Below are 15681 nucleotides of genomic sequence, written 5' to 3'. Positions count from 1 at the left end.
ATGAAACACATATAGTGCCCTCTGATTGGTTCATACGTTTTTGAGACACCGTTTATTATTTTTAATAAATGTTACGGAGTTTGGGTTTTATTTTGATCAATTGACTTTTGTGTTACTTAAACAGCCTTTATATAAATATGTATTATTAGTATTAGTATTAATTGAGGATTTTTGCATGGTCTTTCCAGAGGACATGAGAAAAATAAGTCTTAAAACCCTTTCACTTTCGAATTCTTTGTCACGTACAGTTCGAGGAAATTATCATTGAGACATTGCGAGCCGCCATTGTCATTTTGAAAACTACAGAAACAGAAAACAGAAATAGTTTATCATCTTTAGTACATAATGGCTCTTTTCCAAGTAACTGGTTTTAAGCCTTACGCTGAACTTCGTGGACAGATTCTTCCAGCTGGGCAGACACATCTCGTAGACCGGACCAACCACTACAATTTTGGGACCAAAACTCAGGAATTCGCTGTACCTGTGGGTGTAGACGTAAGTATCATTTCACCAAGTTTTAGAAAAGCTACAATATACTGAATCTTTTCCGGTAAATCTGCCACAAGCATGAAGCGTCAGACGCTTTGTGGATCAAGTTATTTTACGCGTCTATAGTTTTCAGTGTGTGTAGCAGATCTGCGTCTTGTGAAATGTCATATCATGCATTTACTCAACTATTTCGAGTTACTGTCAAATTCTATTGAGTTCTGGTAATTAGGTAACCCTAATCGACTAATATTATCTTACAGATGCAGATACAGTGCCATTACACATAAGGCGTCCCACTGACATCTTTCTTTTGGTTTTACTTCAGCCCTCAGGGTTCTCAAGTCGTGCAACCGTGAAGGGGGTGTGTGTATAGACCTAAACCACGGTACGACCACCCTGGCCTTCAAGTTCAAACATGGAGTCATCGTGGCTGTGGACTCCAGAGCCTCTGCTGGGCGTTACTTAGGTAAATAAGCATGTCTGAAAGTATGGAACACGTGTTATGTCTCCTCCACACCTGGAGAATGTTGAAAAGAAGATGAAACTGCAAAATAATTTGGAAAGAGCGTGTTGAAGTGGATTGTAAAACTGTCATTCCTAACAGTCTGACAATCTATCAGCTCATGTGAAGAAAATCAAGGTGACATGATCATATCAGTCACAATACAATAAATAACATATCAAAAAGATTCTCATCAACTCAAATCACAAAGGCTTGAATAAGGTGCGGAGCTTTTGAATATAAATGTAAGGACCATTACATCACAAATCATAGATGCGGCAACAAGTGTAACCAAAGTGCTGCTTCACTGGGCTATATGCTGTGCTTCATCCTGTGTTCTTGTTCTCTTAATGTCTCCTTTCCTTCTCTGCAGCATCCAATGATGTCAACAAGGTCATAGAGATTAACCCGTACCTGCTGGGCACCATGTCAGGCAGCGCTGCAGACTGCCAGTACTGGGAGAGACTCCTGGCCAAAGAATGCAGGTCCGTCATGCAGAGTTTTGAATATCTGTCACATGGTTTCTCAGTCCCTTTTTCCATTTAATGTTCTTGTTCTGTATTTGCTTGTAGGTGTCTGGATGTTGTGTTCATAGTTAATACCTGATCGATCTTGTGAAGAAATCAGGATTAATCACTTGATTTAGTTTGTATTTTTTCAGTCACAAAATGAAGGTCAGTGGTTAGGAGCTTGACTTCACAGCAAGAGGGTCCTTGACTTTATTGGTTTAAACCCCAAATAGGCATTCTGAGGCCTTCCTTTATGGAGTTCATGTTATAAAACTCATTGTCATTTTCTTACAAATAAAGTTATAACTAAAATATGCATAGCACACTTCAAGCTAAATAAAATAAAGGTGTCTTAAGTCAATGATTTTATTCATATTTACTTTTTTCAGTGTTTGAAAGCCATACGTTCAGACCAATCTGGCCTAGCTGTGTGACTGATTGATTTGGGAATATATTTTCTTGGTAATTGATTGGTACCTTGTTTTCTTTCTTTATCCAGACTGTACAGGCTGAGGAACAACCACAGGATCTCTGTGGCTGCTGCCTCCAAGCTGCTGTCTAACATGATGCTGGGTTACAGAGGCATGGGGCTCTCTATGGGAAGCATGATCTGCGGATGGGACAAAGAGGTAAGCTGTGTGTGTGGATGTGGGTTTGTGAGTCTCACAATCAGCAATCAAACCATCATAATCTTTTTTGATTATAGATAAGTCCTCATTGTGGTAGTAGAGGATTGTTTCTTTTTAGATGTCTGTAATATACTGTAAAAGCATCATAATTTGTTGTCTTGTCTAATGAGGATACTAAACAGCGTCATATGTCTGCATGCATGCACAACTCACAACAAATCACATGTGGATCAAACATTTAAAATAACAATATATTTAAATATTGATTACACTTCAATATGAAGCATAAAAGGAACCATATGTACAGAAACATCAACTGGCCTGCAGCTCAAAACTCATGAATTAAATTGTAATGTCTTCTTTTTATTATTTTTATATCACTTATAGTGACGCTTGATAATACTATGTATATAAAGGGATCCCTCCCACAGACCTTGTAATGACTGTGCTCTGCAGGGTCCTGGTCTTTACTATGTGGACGATAACGCGACCCGTCTGTCCGGCCGTATGTTCTCGACCGGCTGCGGCAACAGTTACGCTACGGCGTGGTGGACAGCGGCTACCGGGAGGACATGACGGTGGAGGAGGCGTATGAGCTGGGCCGCAGGGGCATCGCTCATGCTACGCACAGGGACGCTTACTCTGGAGGGTTTGTCAACAGTGAGTACACTCTGAGAGTTACACTAAAATCAAGTTTAAGATCTAACTTAAAGTATAGCTTGTGTCTCGGTCAATATGTTCTTTTTTGCCACACTATGGCTCTTAAGTAGAGTGGGTCCGTTTTCATTCCGGGCGGAAATCTTAATAACTATTGAATGGATTGTCATACTTATTTGCTTGATCCCTTGATGTTCCAATTACAACTTTTGAAGGGATTACCATGAAATACAGTACATGCATTCATGCCCCCCTCTGGATGATTCTAACCACTTTTGCGATCCTCTGACTTTTTATCATCACAAAAATTCAAAACCAATGACATAATCCTTACCAATCTATTAATTTAAAAATAAACCCCTTGAGAGTGATCATTTAGTTTTCAAGGGGATCTATAGACACAAAAACATGAAATACATAGAAACAAAATAAAACCAAGCAACACAAAGCCATCAATATAATAAAATGAACAAGAACACACATTTGAACGCTCTCACACAACCCCAAACCACATCCGTACACTCGTGTTAAAAGTGATGATTTGCACAAAACCAACGAGAGATCAAATTAATGAACACTGCCAAACAAAAGTGTACTAAAGTAACTAAGTACATGTACTCAAGTACTGTACTTGAGTACAATTGTATGCTACTTTGTACTTTTATGCCACTACAATTATTTAATACCTTTAGTTACTTAGTTAGTTAGATTTGGATTAATGATGTGAAATATAATCAACACTTAAATCAGACTAGTTCCACCTGGAGTAAATTCAGCAGCTACCCTGCAGTATACAAAGCCATTAAAACTAGCTGCACCTTTACCAGCTCTGAGAACACTTTAATGATCCATAATAATAAAACATATCAGAGATATTGTTCTGAAATGGACCAATCAAACAATGATTACTTTTACTTTTGGTACTTTAAGTACATTTTGAGGCTAACACTTTTCTACTTTTACTTGAGGAACATTTTGAACGCAGGGACTTTCACTTGTAACAGAGTATTCCTACACTCTGGTACTTTTACTTTTACTCAAGTACAAGATCTGATGTCAATTCACAGTGTATACCTATAAACTAATGCTGTTCCCTATTTCTCTTTCTCCTCATTTTTCCTGTTTTGTCTCTCCTGATACCTATTACAATCAAAGCACATCATGCTCACAGAAAAATAATGAATGAGAAAAGATTTGCATGTTGCATAGTCCTTAAAAGTTTAGGATAAAGCTGTGAGAACTTGATTAGGGTAAACTGGTGGTTTTATGTGTGTGTATGTGGGCTCATCTGTGTTTTGATTGTGTGTTTTTCTAGTGTACCACATGCGGGAGGATGGCTGGATAAAGGTGTGTAAGGAGGATGTATCCGAGCTGATCCACCGCTACAGGAAGGGGATGTTCTGAGTTTGATCCAGATCAACCTCAGCATTCTCAAAAATGATGCTACTTATTTTGCCAATATTTCCATATATTACAAAAGTATCTTGGAATAGTTGGCATCTGATTTTGGGAATGAATGACCTGTCTACAGGAGTGTGTGGTGCATTTTCCAATTTGGGATCAGTTAATGTTTGAATGACAATGCTACGTACAACCATTTCTTTAGCGAGAGAAAGTTGTCATCCTGGTTTTAAGAATGATTGTTTGTTGTTCTTTAAAGTGTGTAATGGAAGTACTTTGTATGTTAGTACTTATATGGCTCTGTAATGCATTTTGCAGGTTATGCTCACAAGACAACCTCTTAAAATAATCTTACTAACACTGTACAACACTCAGCTCCAAATAAAGACTGTTGGTCAACTCAGTCCTGTTGTGTATTGGTTCCCTTTACCTGATACTATATATTGCTTTATAATGAATTTCATGCGGAGAACTCCTGAAAATAATATGGAATCTTCAATATTTCAATTCATCAATCAAAGTTTATTTATATAGCTCAATATCACACATTTTAGATTTGTCTCAGTGGACTTTACAGTTTGTACAGAATATTATTTGGACCCTCACCTCAGACAAGGACACACTTCCAAAGAGATCCCACAGTTACTGAAGGGGAGATGGAAGAAACCTTGGGGAGAGCCACAGAGGAGGGATCCCTCTCCCAGGACGGACAGACATGCAATAGAAGTCATGTGTGTGTATTAAATGCTTTTTCTAAATACAAAGCAAGCCGCTTTCAGCCTTCAGTGTAAATATTTTGACATGTGGTTGATGTCCTCTATAAGTGTCAACCACCTAGTTATTCAATGATAAGTTAGTCTTTTCTGTAGTTTCCAAAAATATTGTTTTGCTTTATTGAGCTGTGGAAGAACAAATGTAAACTCATCACCTGCTGAGTTTGTTTGTTTTTTTGCTCGACATCAACTGAGCACAAACGCGCAGCGTGTGCCAAACCTCTTCTCACGATACTTGTCACTAAACTTGTTGGGTGAGATTTCTGCTATGGTGTTTTGCAGTATCTGTTATAATACCTACAATTAGGTAATATCACTTAATGTATGCAGTAAAACTGTGAAGCTTACAGGAGGCTGGCAAATACATTTCAAAGATTTAAAAAAATAATTACATTAGCACATTATTTTAATGAAACAAAATGTTGTCAAAGCTATAGTACCATAACACCTAAATAATACTGTATAATGTGTGTGTGCATCTGTTTGGGGAATTTTTATTCTGTAGGTCCTTACAGCACACATTACATCTAGTTTGAAACAATCTGTGGATTTAGAGAAGCCACAGTGTAATGTCATCAGTTGCCAGGCAGATTTCGGTGCAGCAGGTTACAAACAGGGAACAAAGCACGACAGTCTGGATATGTGCAGTAAGAGGAAGCGCTTCGTGGCTGTGGAGTCATGCACATTGAGAAAAAAACACTCAAACTCATACGAAGTAAATAATAAATAAAGTAATAAATCAGTATTTTTAACATTTCCTCTCGCTTAGTGTTTCCTATGAGAAACAACATCGAAATTGTGTCTGCAAAAAAAGAACCGAACTTTAAGAGAAGAAAGCAGAAGTTTCATAGAACGTTACTTAAACTATCGCTTATATTTTCTTGTCATGTGAAGTGAAATTCTCCTTTTTCAAGATTGTAGATCATTTAGTTCTTCCTGCTCTTCAGTTCAACATCTACAGATCCACTGTTATTTAGTTGTTGTAAATACTCGGTGGAGATTCAAACAATTGTAGCTACAGGCAAATGTGTATGAGGAAACACAGAGACACAGGCTTTTGGAAAATTTTGGTACTTTATTGGAACGCAAAACAGCAATAGAGAAAGGAAAGACAAAGCAGTTCAACTTAATATGACATTCACCCCTTCACCCAAAACAATAAATGATTTCTAACGTTCAGTTCAATCGGTATGTTTATAAAATTAACCTTGTCCCTAAATACTAGCAGAAATACTTGAAAGATATTCAGCTAACAAGCAAAAAAACAATTCTGTTTTAAAACCCTATTAAATATTGATAATAAACACAAAATAACCAACTAATGATTCATAGTCGATACTTCAAAAACATAAATTATTAAATGCATCTAATAATCAGAACGTATACAAGCACATTTACACAAGTGGAAAATATGGATGTGTGTGAACCGGGGCGGCGACATTGATACAACCTATCATTGTGAGGGTAATTTCATGCTGTATGTATAATTCACCTCAGTGATACAAAAACTCAATGGATTCATTTGCAAGTTGAGCTCACTGAGTCACTCGGAATCAAGTCCATCCCAGCATGAACTGGGTTGGAGGTGGAGTACAGTTTATCATGATGTATGATATTAAAAGTGTCGATGATTGATTTCCCCTACTGCCTCTAGTGACGTTACTCAACTGGAGAAACAAATGAGCTTTCTCAGTTTAAATGGTAAAGAAAACTCTAATGGTTGACATGTATCTGTCATCTCAAGGTTTGCATCATCATCGCCACACCCTGGGAGTGTATGAAAATGTATGTCTGTAGATGTCTGTGTGTTTGTGTGGATTTATGTACACCAATATTGATTTTAGCAGAAACCCAAAGAGCAATAGTTTTGAATACAGTATTTTGCTTCTGTTCACATCATTCAAAAAGACATCCCGATTTGATTTACCAAGCAACAATGTAGTTGTCAAAGGAAATACCACTTCTTTTTTTAAATCAAATGATCGATTGTGAACATTTATGTGTCAGCTCAATTTCACATGCGTTCTCTCTGTATTGCAATGAATGAAAATCAGTGGATGATATGATCATGAGTAACCAATGAAGTTTATGGAGGAGAATTTGGTGGCACTGCTCCTTGATCCAGTGCAATATTATTCCATAAACCTGAGAAACAGAAAATAGAAAACACTTTAGTTTAAATGTCTCTGAAAGCATCTTTGCAAATAAAAAAGCCAGAGATTCCTTTTACAGCTACTGTTCCTAAAGTTGTACAGCGGATAAAGAATCACAGGAGGTTCTTTTACACATAGTTAATGTTCATCATTGATGAAGCACCTCACCGTGTGCAGGGGGTTGAGTTTTTATTTTGGTTCTGGATTCAGCTTCTCAGAGAGCTCAGAGCAGTTGTCAGAGTTGAGGGCATTTGGCTGTAATGGAAAGCAAAGTCAAGAAAAACACGATTTAATTTACTGTCCCTGGTATCAAAAGTCAACTTGACAACACAGATTATCCAGTAGAAACAAATTCAATATAAATGTTACTTATTTTAACATGGCTCTGCACAAAGAGTCAAAACTAAGCTGACTGGATGTTCGCTTCACTTTTACAATCTAGCATCAACTCAAAGCCAGATATCTAGATATGGAGAAGACCTTTATGACACAAGGTTTCTGTTTTGGTGTCTCACCCTTTTTCTTTTTGTAAACCACAGCTCCAATCACAGCGATGAGGGCGAGAGCGAGACCAGCCACTGCAACAATGATGTAAATGTGGCTGAGATCTCCTGTTGAGCAGAAAACAACAGAAGTTATTCAGAAGCTGAACAGATGAAGCAGGTTAGAGGAGAGGAACATCTTTCAACCAGACCACGATGCAGACACTATCATACTGAGTTTTACATTAACTCTCAGTACGGCTTAACACCTTCCTTCTGACGGATTTACTGAAAATCTTCCATTAGATCAGTCAATGCAGGGCTTATAATCTCTGAATTGTGATTTAAAAAGTCCAATTCATTTATAAATGTGATAGTACAGAAGAACAATCCATCACACGTAAAGATGAACTGCAGGGCTGTTACAGTAAACCCTCAGCACTTGTGATTCCAGTCGTACCGTTGTTGGTCCTGACTTTTGCTTTGTCCAGTATGTTGACGATGTCCTTCACACCAGAGAGCTGAAACACACATTGGTACTTCTTCCAGTCTTCGGCTGGGACTGAAGAAAGGTCCAGGTCAACACTCATCTGGAAGGATCCGTCGTGGTTGGGGAGCATCTCTCCGGGGTCCACGTTGTCATGAAGCTCCTGTCCATCTTTCCTCCAGAACATCGCGGCTCTGTCCGGGTAGAAACCTGTAGCGTGGCAACTGACTGGAGAGGAGGGAGACTTCTGGAGGACAGACACTGAGGGGAGGTCTGGGGAGTAAAGAGGGAGACAGTTTAAAGCTTATTTATTATTATTTAATGTTTATATTATTATCCCTTGTGTGAAGTAATGCATTAGTAATGTTTTGTAAACCTCAGTGAAGTGTTATTGAGAAGAGAAGGGAGGGGGGGGAGACAGATTAAAGAGGTGAGAGATTTGAAAGGGAGAAGGGCAGGAAGAGAAATTAGAGAAAAGGAGAAACACAGAAAGAAGGAGAAAGGAAATGGAGGGAAAGAGTGGAGAGATAAATGTGCAAGACTAGGTGACAGAGAAAATGGATTAAAAAGGGGGGAGGAGGTGGAAATTAAAATGTGTGAACTGAGACACAGTGGGTCTCTGTATGTTGTTAACATGTATTGTAATGTTGCTGTCAGAGAGAAACACAGGACACATGTTAACATTGTTGAGTCCATGAAACTACATCAGGGCCTGTGACTGTACCTGTCCTCAGCAGAGAGCTCTTCCCATAGTTCACATACTTCCTCACCCACTCAGGACACTCCTGGGTGAGGTAGTTCTTGGTCTGTGCTATCCAAGCTTTGTCTTGGTCCCACTTGTGTTTGGTGATGACAGACTCTGGTTTAGGAGCGATCCATGACCCTGTCTCCAGGTCAAAGGATATGAAGTCTTCTCCATCATAGCCAATCTGCCATGACACTTTAACCTCATCAGTCACATCATCCCATTCACAGCCGACCATCCACTGGACCATGTGGATACCTTAGAGAGAGAGAGAGAGAGAGAGAGAGAGGCTGCATTAAACCAGAGATCACAGCCCAGTCCTCTTTCATCAGTTTTATTATATCACATCTCCTCCATTCTGATCCACAGACACCATCACAGAGGAACTACACCCCCTGCTGTTATCGACTCGATCAACGTCTCTTACAGCCAACCATCATCTGGACAGTGTGGACGTCTCAGAGAGGAGAGAGGAGGAGGCTGCTGGGAAACACATACACACACACACACACACACACACACACACACACACACACAGGATCCACTGACACCAACAGTTCAGCTCCTCTGGTGAAGGTGCTGTGGCTTCATGAGCTGCAGGAACACACACACACACACACACACTGAGAGGGAGTCCTGACCAGCAGACTCAGACTAAACCTGATCCTGGACTGAACATTACACCCACTGCAGCCGGGGGGGGGGGGGGGTCAGTTCAACAACATCCCCGTCCTGAGGTGCCACACACTCCTCTGTCCTGAGGCTGCTGGAGAAGCTTCCTAAAGCACAGCTTCTCCAGACTGCAGCAGCTCAGCCAGCAGAGTGTGTGCCGCAAGCAGAGTGTGTCTGCGACTGGGCAGAATAAGGCAGAAACCATCAGGACCATTAAGGACACTGGCAGGCAGTCTGTGAGTCCTGATGGTCCTTCTATCCATCAATCATTTTATACAACCAGCAGCCGTGTCCACCTGCAGATGTTGCTCCTGCCGAGTCAGTAGAGTTAGACTGATCTATTCTGACGTTCTGCTATTTAGTGCTGAAACTATTGATTATTTACACTAATCAATCACCTGTTGATTCATCATTTACCATTTGCTTATTTTAAACTGTAAGAAAATATGAAAAATAACGCTGAAGAGTTTTTAAACAATGATATTAAACAGATAAGAGCCTCGTTTTTGAGCAACTGGAACTGCGAAATGTTCAACATGTTTCTCAAATCAAAGACATGAATATAGATGTCACTTATTGTTCTGTTGATGTAATTATAAACTGCTTAATTAACTCATGGTTTCTGCACTATATAAGTCCATTATGGCACAGACACACTGAGGTCAAGTAAAGTGAATCTAATCTGTAGTTCTACTCCATCTTCAGGGTTCAAAGAAATGGTTGTCATGGTAGATTACGTAATGACTGGTTTTTATGTTCGTTACATTTCTTGCTCTGTAAAATGTTTGGAAATGGTAAAAAGTGTCTCATCAGAGGTTCTGAGATCTTGAAAAGTGAAGTTGCATCTTTGATCCGACCAACTCTGAACAGTGTTTAATCTTAAATGAAACAGAGGAAAACAGAACATTCTCATCTTTTAGAAACTGGAATTATTAAATGTTAGGAATTTATATAAATGAAAGAGCTTGAATTATTGTTTCCTCATAGAAATTGTTGATGATTAACTTTCTTTCGATCAACTAATCCATTCATGTATTTGTAAGCACGCATGTTTTAATGGCATGAGCACACTGGATTTCTCACTAGTTCCTGGAAGCATCAGCATCATCAAACTGTGATCATTAATGTTCTGTTGTGCAACTAAACAATGAATAGTTTCTGCACTGTATATGCATATTATGGGATGGACACAGTGTGCAGTAGAGAGGTGCTGTTAAACGTTTTAAACCGGTGACCTGAACGAGACCTCCCCCCTGTGCTGTCAGCTTTATAAAACACACTGCTCCTCCTCTCACACGAGGACCAGCAGGAGCAGCCTGCAGCTGGGAACAGTCCTGCTCCGTAGTCTAGGAACCAGACCATAATGACCCTCTGTCAGCTGTGTGCTGTGAAACTGTTGTGATGAACACAGTTATTATGGACCACTTCACTGTGAGATCAGTAGGGTTAGTCTCATCTAATCTAGAGGAGATAAAGGGTCAATCACCTCTGTCGGTTATTATGGGATGGACAGGAACATTGTATCAGTGTAGTACAGCAGCATCTAAATATTGAGTCTACTGTGTGTGTGTGTGTGTGTGTGTGTGTGTGTGTGTGTGTGTGTGTGTGTGTGTGTGTGTGTGTGTGTGTGTGTGTGTGTGTGTGTGTGTGTGTGTGTGTGTGTGTGTGTGTGTGTGTGGTAACATCTGTTTACTAAAATACTTGATGAAAATATAAACAAGATGTTATCATTAGAAAGTGAAATATGAACACACCTCCAGTTTGGTTGAAGCGCTTCTTCAAAATGTCAATGTAGACTTTGAAGATCTGCTGGGAACCCATATAGATCTGAGTGTTCCTCTCCAAGTACTGAGGATCATCTTCTGTGACTCTGCTCATCCAGTCCTGCTTGGGTACTGCTCTCCTGGTGTTACTGTCATAGTGATCCATCTGAACTTCATCCAGCAACCCAACAGTCACAAACTCTGGGAAGTTTGGGACTCCAGAGGACACAGTGTAGAAATACTGCAGAGAGTGAGTCCCTGTAGGAAAATATGAACGTTATAATCTCAGTTATTATTTCTCTGTCTTATCCATGTTACTTTCCAGCACACAGAATCAAAAGAACTACAGTAAATCCAAGACATCCAAATCATCTCTGTTTTGATGATTGTTATTCAAATGTGTTTTCACTCTGAAATAGAATATAAAGTGAGATATTTAGATTATGCAGCTGTGTGTGACTTTCATTGATAGAATCCAGTTTGCAATAACAGGCGTTGATTTTTTTTATTCCGTGCTGGTTATCTCATGTGCAGTCAAACTCAGGATTAGTTAGAGCAATCTGAAATCCCAAACCTCTGACCAGAATAAACTCGCTGCATGTGATTCAAGACAGGTTTTCTATATACAACAGATTGAAATATTTACTCTTTGGAGAGACTTACAACTCTTAGAGTATAAAGAGTATTTTTTCGTAACAAACAGGAATAACAATTGTCCAATTCAGTCCCTCGTCTTCATGAATCCTGATTTGAGTAAAGTAAAACACTTATTTTCAAATATTTTTGATCACCTATTTCTATAAATATATTTTAAATATAGTTCCCTGTTAATACATGAAATACTGTATTGCTGACCAATGCTGTACTTTTGAGACACTGATATAAATATTTGGGAATTAAAAAAATTAATATGTTAAACCATTGTAATTTCATATAAAAAACATAACATGGAAAAAACGATACAGATTTGTTTGTGACCAGGATAGATATTGAGCGGGACATTTCACCGTTTAAAAATCAAAGTGTGCTATCTTGTGGACAAACGGTGTAAATGAGAGGCTGTAACAGAGACACTAAAATACCTCAGACTTAGTTTGGCATTTTAGCTTCTTCACAAGCATCAGTACATTTAACTGCATTGAAGTAATATCAGAAAATAATATCGGTAGCTGATTCATCAGTGAAGCTCTACTTAACATCCTGATAGTGTGCACACAGTAAATGAAACAGTGGTGTGTAATCTGACCAAACCAAATCTCAGTCTGCAGCAATACATTAAATCAGATGTGTGTTTCAGATTGTTGCTTTTCTGAGAAACGGTTTCTTCTGGTTGCATCTTACAATTGATTTATTTTATATGTTAATAGTTATCACTAGATCAAACATTATTTAATTTTAGTTCACTGTAAAATATTTAATCTTACATTGTGTTGTTGTATATTTAATTATATGTATATGCACACAGAATCCCCGCATCATTGAGCTTATTGTATTTATGTATTATTCTGACGTGTTTAGAGTTAAATTCATCTGCACTACTTGTAAACTGGTGTTGCAACATAGCCTGCACTATTTTATTGATCCTACTTTGTTTCATTTTGCACTATTTTAAGTTGTATTTTCTTATTTTATCTTATGTCCTATATAACATGTTGCTTCGTTGGAGATCAGGACCTAAGATTTCCACTGCCATAACTACACTGTAGCTACTGTGCTTATGATAATAAAACCCTCAAATCTTGGATTATTTTTTAAATATTATTATTATTTATTAAAATGTGACGATATAAACTTTATTTGTGAGCACAGTAAGTTGATTTGTAAAACATTAAAAGACCTCTGTTTGACAGTTATCATTATGAGAGGTGGCCAGCTTGATCTTTTCTAATTGTAACTCAAATATTTACAGATATAACTTCAGAATTTGTTTTGGGAGTGAACATTGAAGTTATTGGGGTAAAAGAATATAATGAATGAATAATATCTGGTGAGTGTCATTAAATAATGTACCAAAGCAGGAAGTAGGAGGAAAACAACGCCACCATCTGACTTGTAGTAATACCAATGTAAATCCTTTAGCCTTTAGAGGTGAAGGAATCAAATGCAATTTGTTTCCTGACTCTGAACAAAGGTGAGGTATGCCTAATGAATGCTTTTTTATTGTGTTTAGTTATGATTAATTGATGACAACATACTTTAAAACATATAAATAAGGATTGGAGAAGAAACGCTTTGTTTGACCTTGTTTTAAGGTTTGATTCTTTTTTATTTGAGTGTATAATGGACTGTTTTGGTCTGTTTTTGGTTTGTTCAGACCGTGTCGGTCTTAATGTTCCTGATCATTTAAAATAATGGTCCACATGAAGCTAGCACAGGTAAAAACACACTTTGACCCTCTTTAGAAATGTACCTTACAGGCTATTCTTTTTGCCAGAAATGCAACAGGTGGCTACCTAAGCCTGTTGAAACGCGGGATCGATCTGTGAGTTGCAATAACTTACATGAACATTAAGATAAAGGGTTGGTTACTTTTCTTTATTTCTCTAGCCCTGAAACTAAACGACTATCAAAACAACTTTAAACTCATACAGTACACACAGACATTTAGTATTTCTGATTTTACAATCGACCAACTTGTCTCAACTCACCTGCCGCCGCGCCATATGGGCCTATTCCCACAAGCACCAGAAACACCAAGATCTTCATCTTCATAACATCCGAGGATTTCACTGTGTACGGAGTATTGCGGTGACTCTTTAGAGAGGGAAATACTGCGTCTTTTCCAGAGGAGAGACCGGCTCAAAATGAGGGTGAGTCAAGAAGGAGGGTTAATATCAACCTCCATTTGAGCCAATGAGAATTTAGTCTGAGGTTCTACGTCACCTATTGCTAGGTAAATCTGCTCCACAGAGGTTATCAACGAAAGTGAAAGTTACATGATCTGATTCTGTGGCCTATGAACGCACCATCACCAGTGGTGTAAAGTAACTAAGTACATTTACTCAAGTGCTTTACTGAGGTACAATTTTGATAAACTCCTACCTTACTTGAGTATTTCCATTTTTTGTTCATTTATACTTCTACCCTACTACAATTTAGAGGAGGAAAGTCTAGTTTTACTTACATTTATTTAATACCTTTAGTTACTTTACAGATTTGGATTAATGATATGAAATATAACCAACACTTTAATAGGACTTTATTCACACCCGGAGTAAATTCCCAAGCTACCCTGCACTTTAATGCATCATTAATTATAAACACATATCATATATATTATTCTGAAATGGGGAATTCTGCATAATGAGCACTTATACTTCTGGTGTTTCAGTTACATTTTGATGCCAGTATTTTTGTACTTTTACTTGAGTTACATTTTTGAATGCAGGACTTTTACTGTAACAGAGTATTCCTATTTTTACTTAAGTACAAGATCTGATACTTCTCCTACCGCTGAGTATCATGCTGCTCATTTGGTGATTAATGATTTGCAGTGATGTAATGTGCAGAACTATGCCATGGGATTAAAAGTCAAAATGTATACAACAAATCTATTTATCCAAGTGTGATTGATGTTTAGTGAGGAAATGTGGTTCAATAAGAGTATACAGCTTAGTTTAGATTCAACACACTCTGGGGGCTCCAGCAGAGGTGTTACTAGGATGTCATCGTTGGGTGGGCATTAGGATTATCTGGGTGGGTAACAACAAAAATGTTGCTTTTCCTAAATAGGGTGTAAATAAGGGCGTTGTTTAATTTGAGAAGAAGAGATGCAATTACAGCATCCAATTATTGTAGGGGGGTCCGGGGCCATTCCCAGAGGAAAATGTTGCTGTTTACAACCGTCTTTTCTTTGTCTTGTAAGAAAGAAATCAACTCTTATTTAGAGCTTACTGAAGTCTGCCCTCTTTCTCCTAAACACCGCCTTAGGACAAATAAGGAGCAAAAGAATAGATCAATTCTAAGACCAGTTTGAGAAATGTATAAACCAATCAAGTTTTCTTTAGGATCTTACTGTTATTTCTACAGCTGATTTTGTCAGACAACATAAAGGTTGAGAAAAGTGTGAGAAAAAGAAGAGCATTTGAAGATCTCAAATTGATCTTAAATTGGGATTGGGCTGAGACAAGAGAAATCTATTTATTAGGAGCCGCATTTAAGTAGTAAGACAATGGTCAAAATCTCATATTGATCTTAAATTGACCTTAGTGTTGTGTATGAGAAATAGGCAAGACAAAGATAAGAACTTATTTTTAATTTTCCTGCAGGCACCCTGTGGACAGTTCGGCTGCAGTCTTTCATTTTATTTTGAAAGAACAATTTGAAGAGTGCTTTACCTAGTTATATCAGGACCTGGATCAATGTGGTCTAGAAAAGAAAAGAAAAAAAGCAGCAAGATCTCACGTTTTTGGGTTTTCA

The 15681-nt window shown here is 38.2% G+C and overlaps 2 protein-coding genes across 2 annotated transcripts; one reads left to right on the top strand and one right to left on the bottom strand.

Moving 5' to 3' along the window:
- Positions 1-704: 704 nt before the first annotated feature.
- Positions 705-4590, top strand: psmb8a (proteasome 20S subunit beta 8A). The gene is given in 6 exon segments (XM_063899905.1): positions 705-955; positions 1365-1476; positions 2000-2129; positions 2586-2664; positions 2667-2789; positions 4102-4590. Coding segments are annotated over 5 exon segments (480 nt in total). The 5' UTR covers positions 705-955; positions 1365-1417; the 3' UTR covers positions 4191-4590.
- Positions 4591-6015: 1425 nt separating this feature from the next.
- Positions 6016-14115, bottom strand: LOC134875349 (class I histocompatibility antigen, F10 alpha chain). The gene is given in 8 exon segments (XM_063899900.1): positions 6016-7105; positions 7282-7353; positions 7355-7368; positions 7629-7724; positions 8056-8355; positions 8807-9085; positions 11254-11520; positions 13911-14115. Coding segments are annotated over 7 exon segments (1071 nt in total). The 5' UTR covers positions 13975-14115; the 3' UTR covers positions 6016-7105; positions 7282-7302.
- Positions 14116-15681: the final 1566 nt, after the last annotated feature.

Source organism: Eleginops maclovinus, chromosome 13 (genome assembly GCF_036324505.1).
Source record: "Eleginops maclovinus isolate JMC-PN-2008 ecotype Puerto Natales chromosome 13, JC_Emac_rtc_rv5, whole genome shotgun sequence".
NCBI classification, from domain to species: Eukaryota; Metazoa; Chordata; class Actinopteri; order Perciformes; family Eleginopidae; genus Eleginops; species Eleginops maclovinus.
This window is presented reverse-complemented; position numbering and strand designations above follow the sequence as displayed.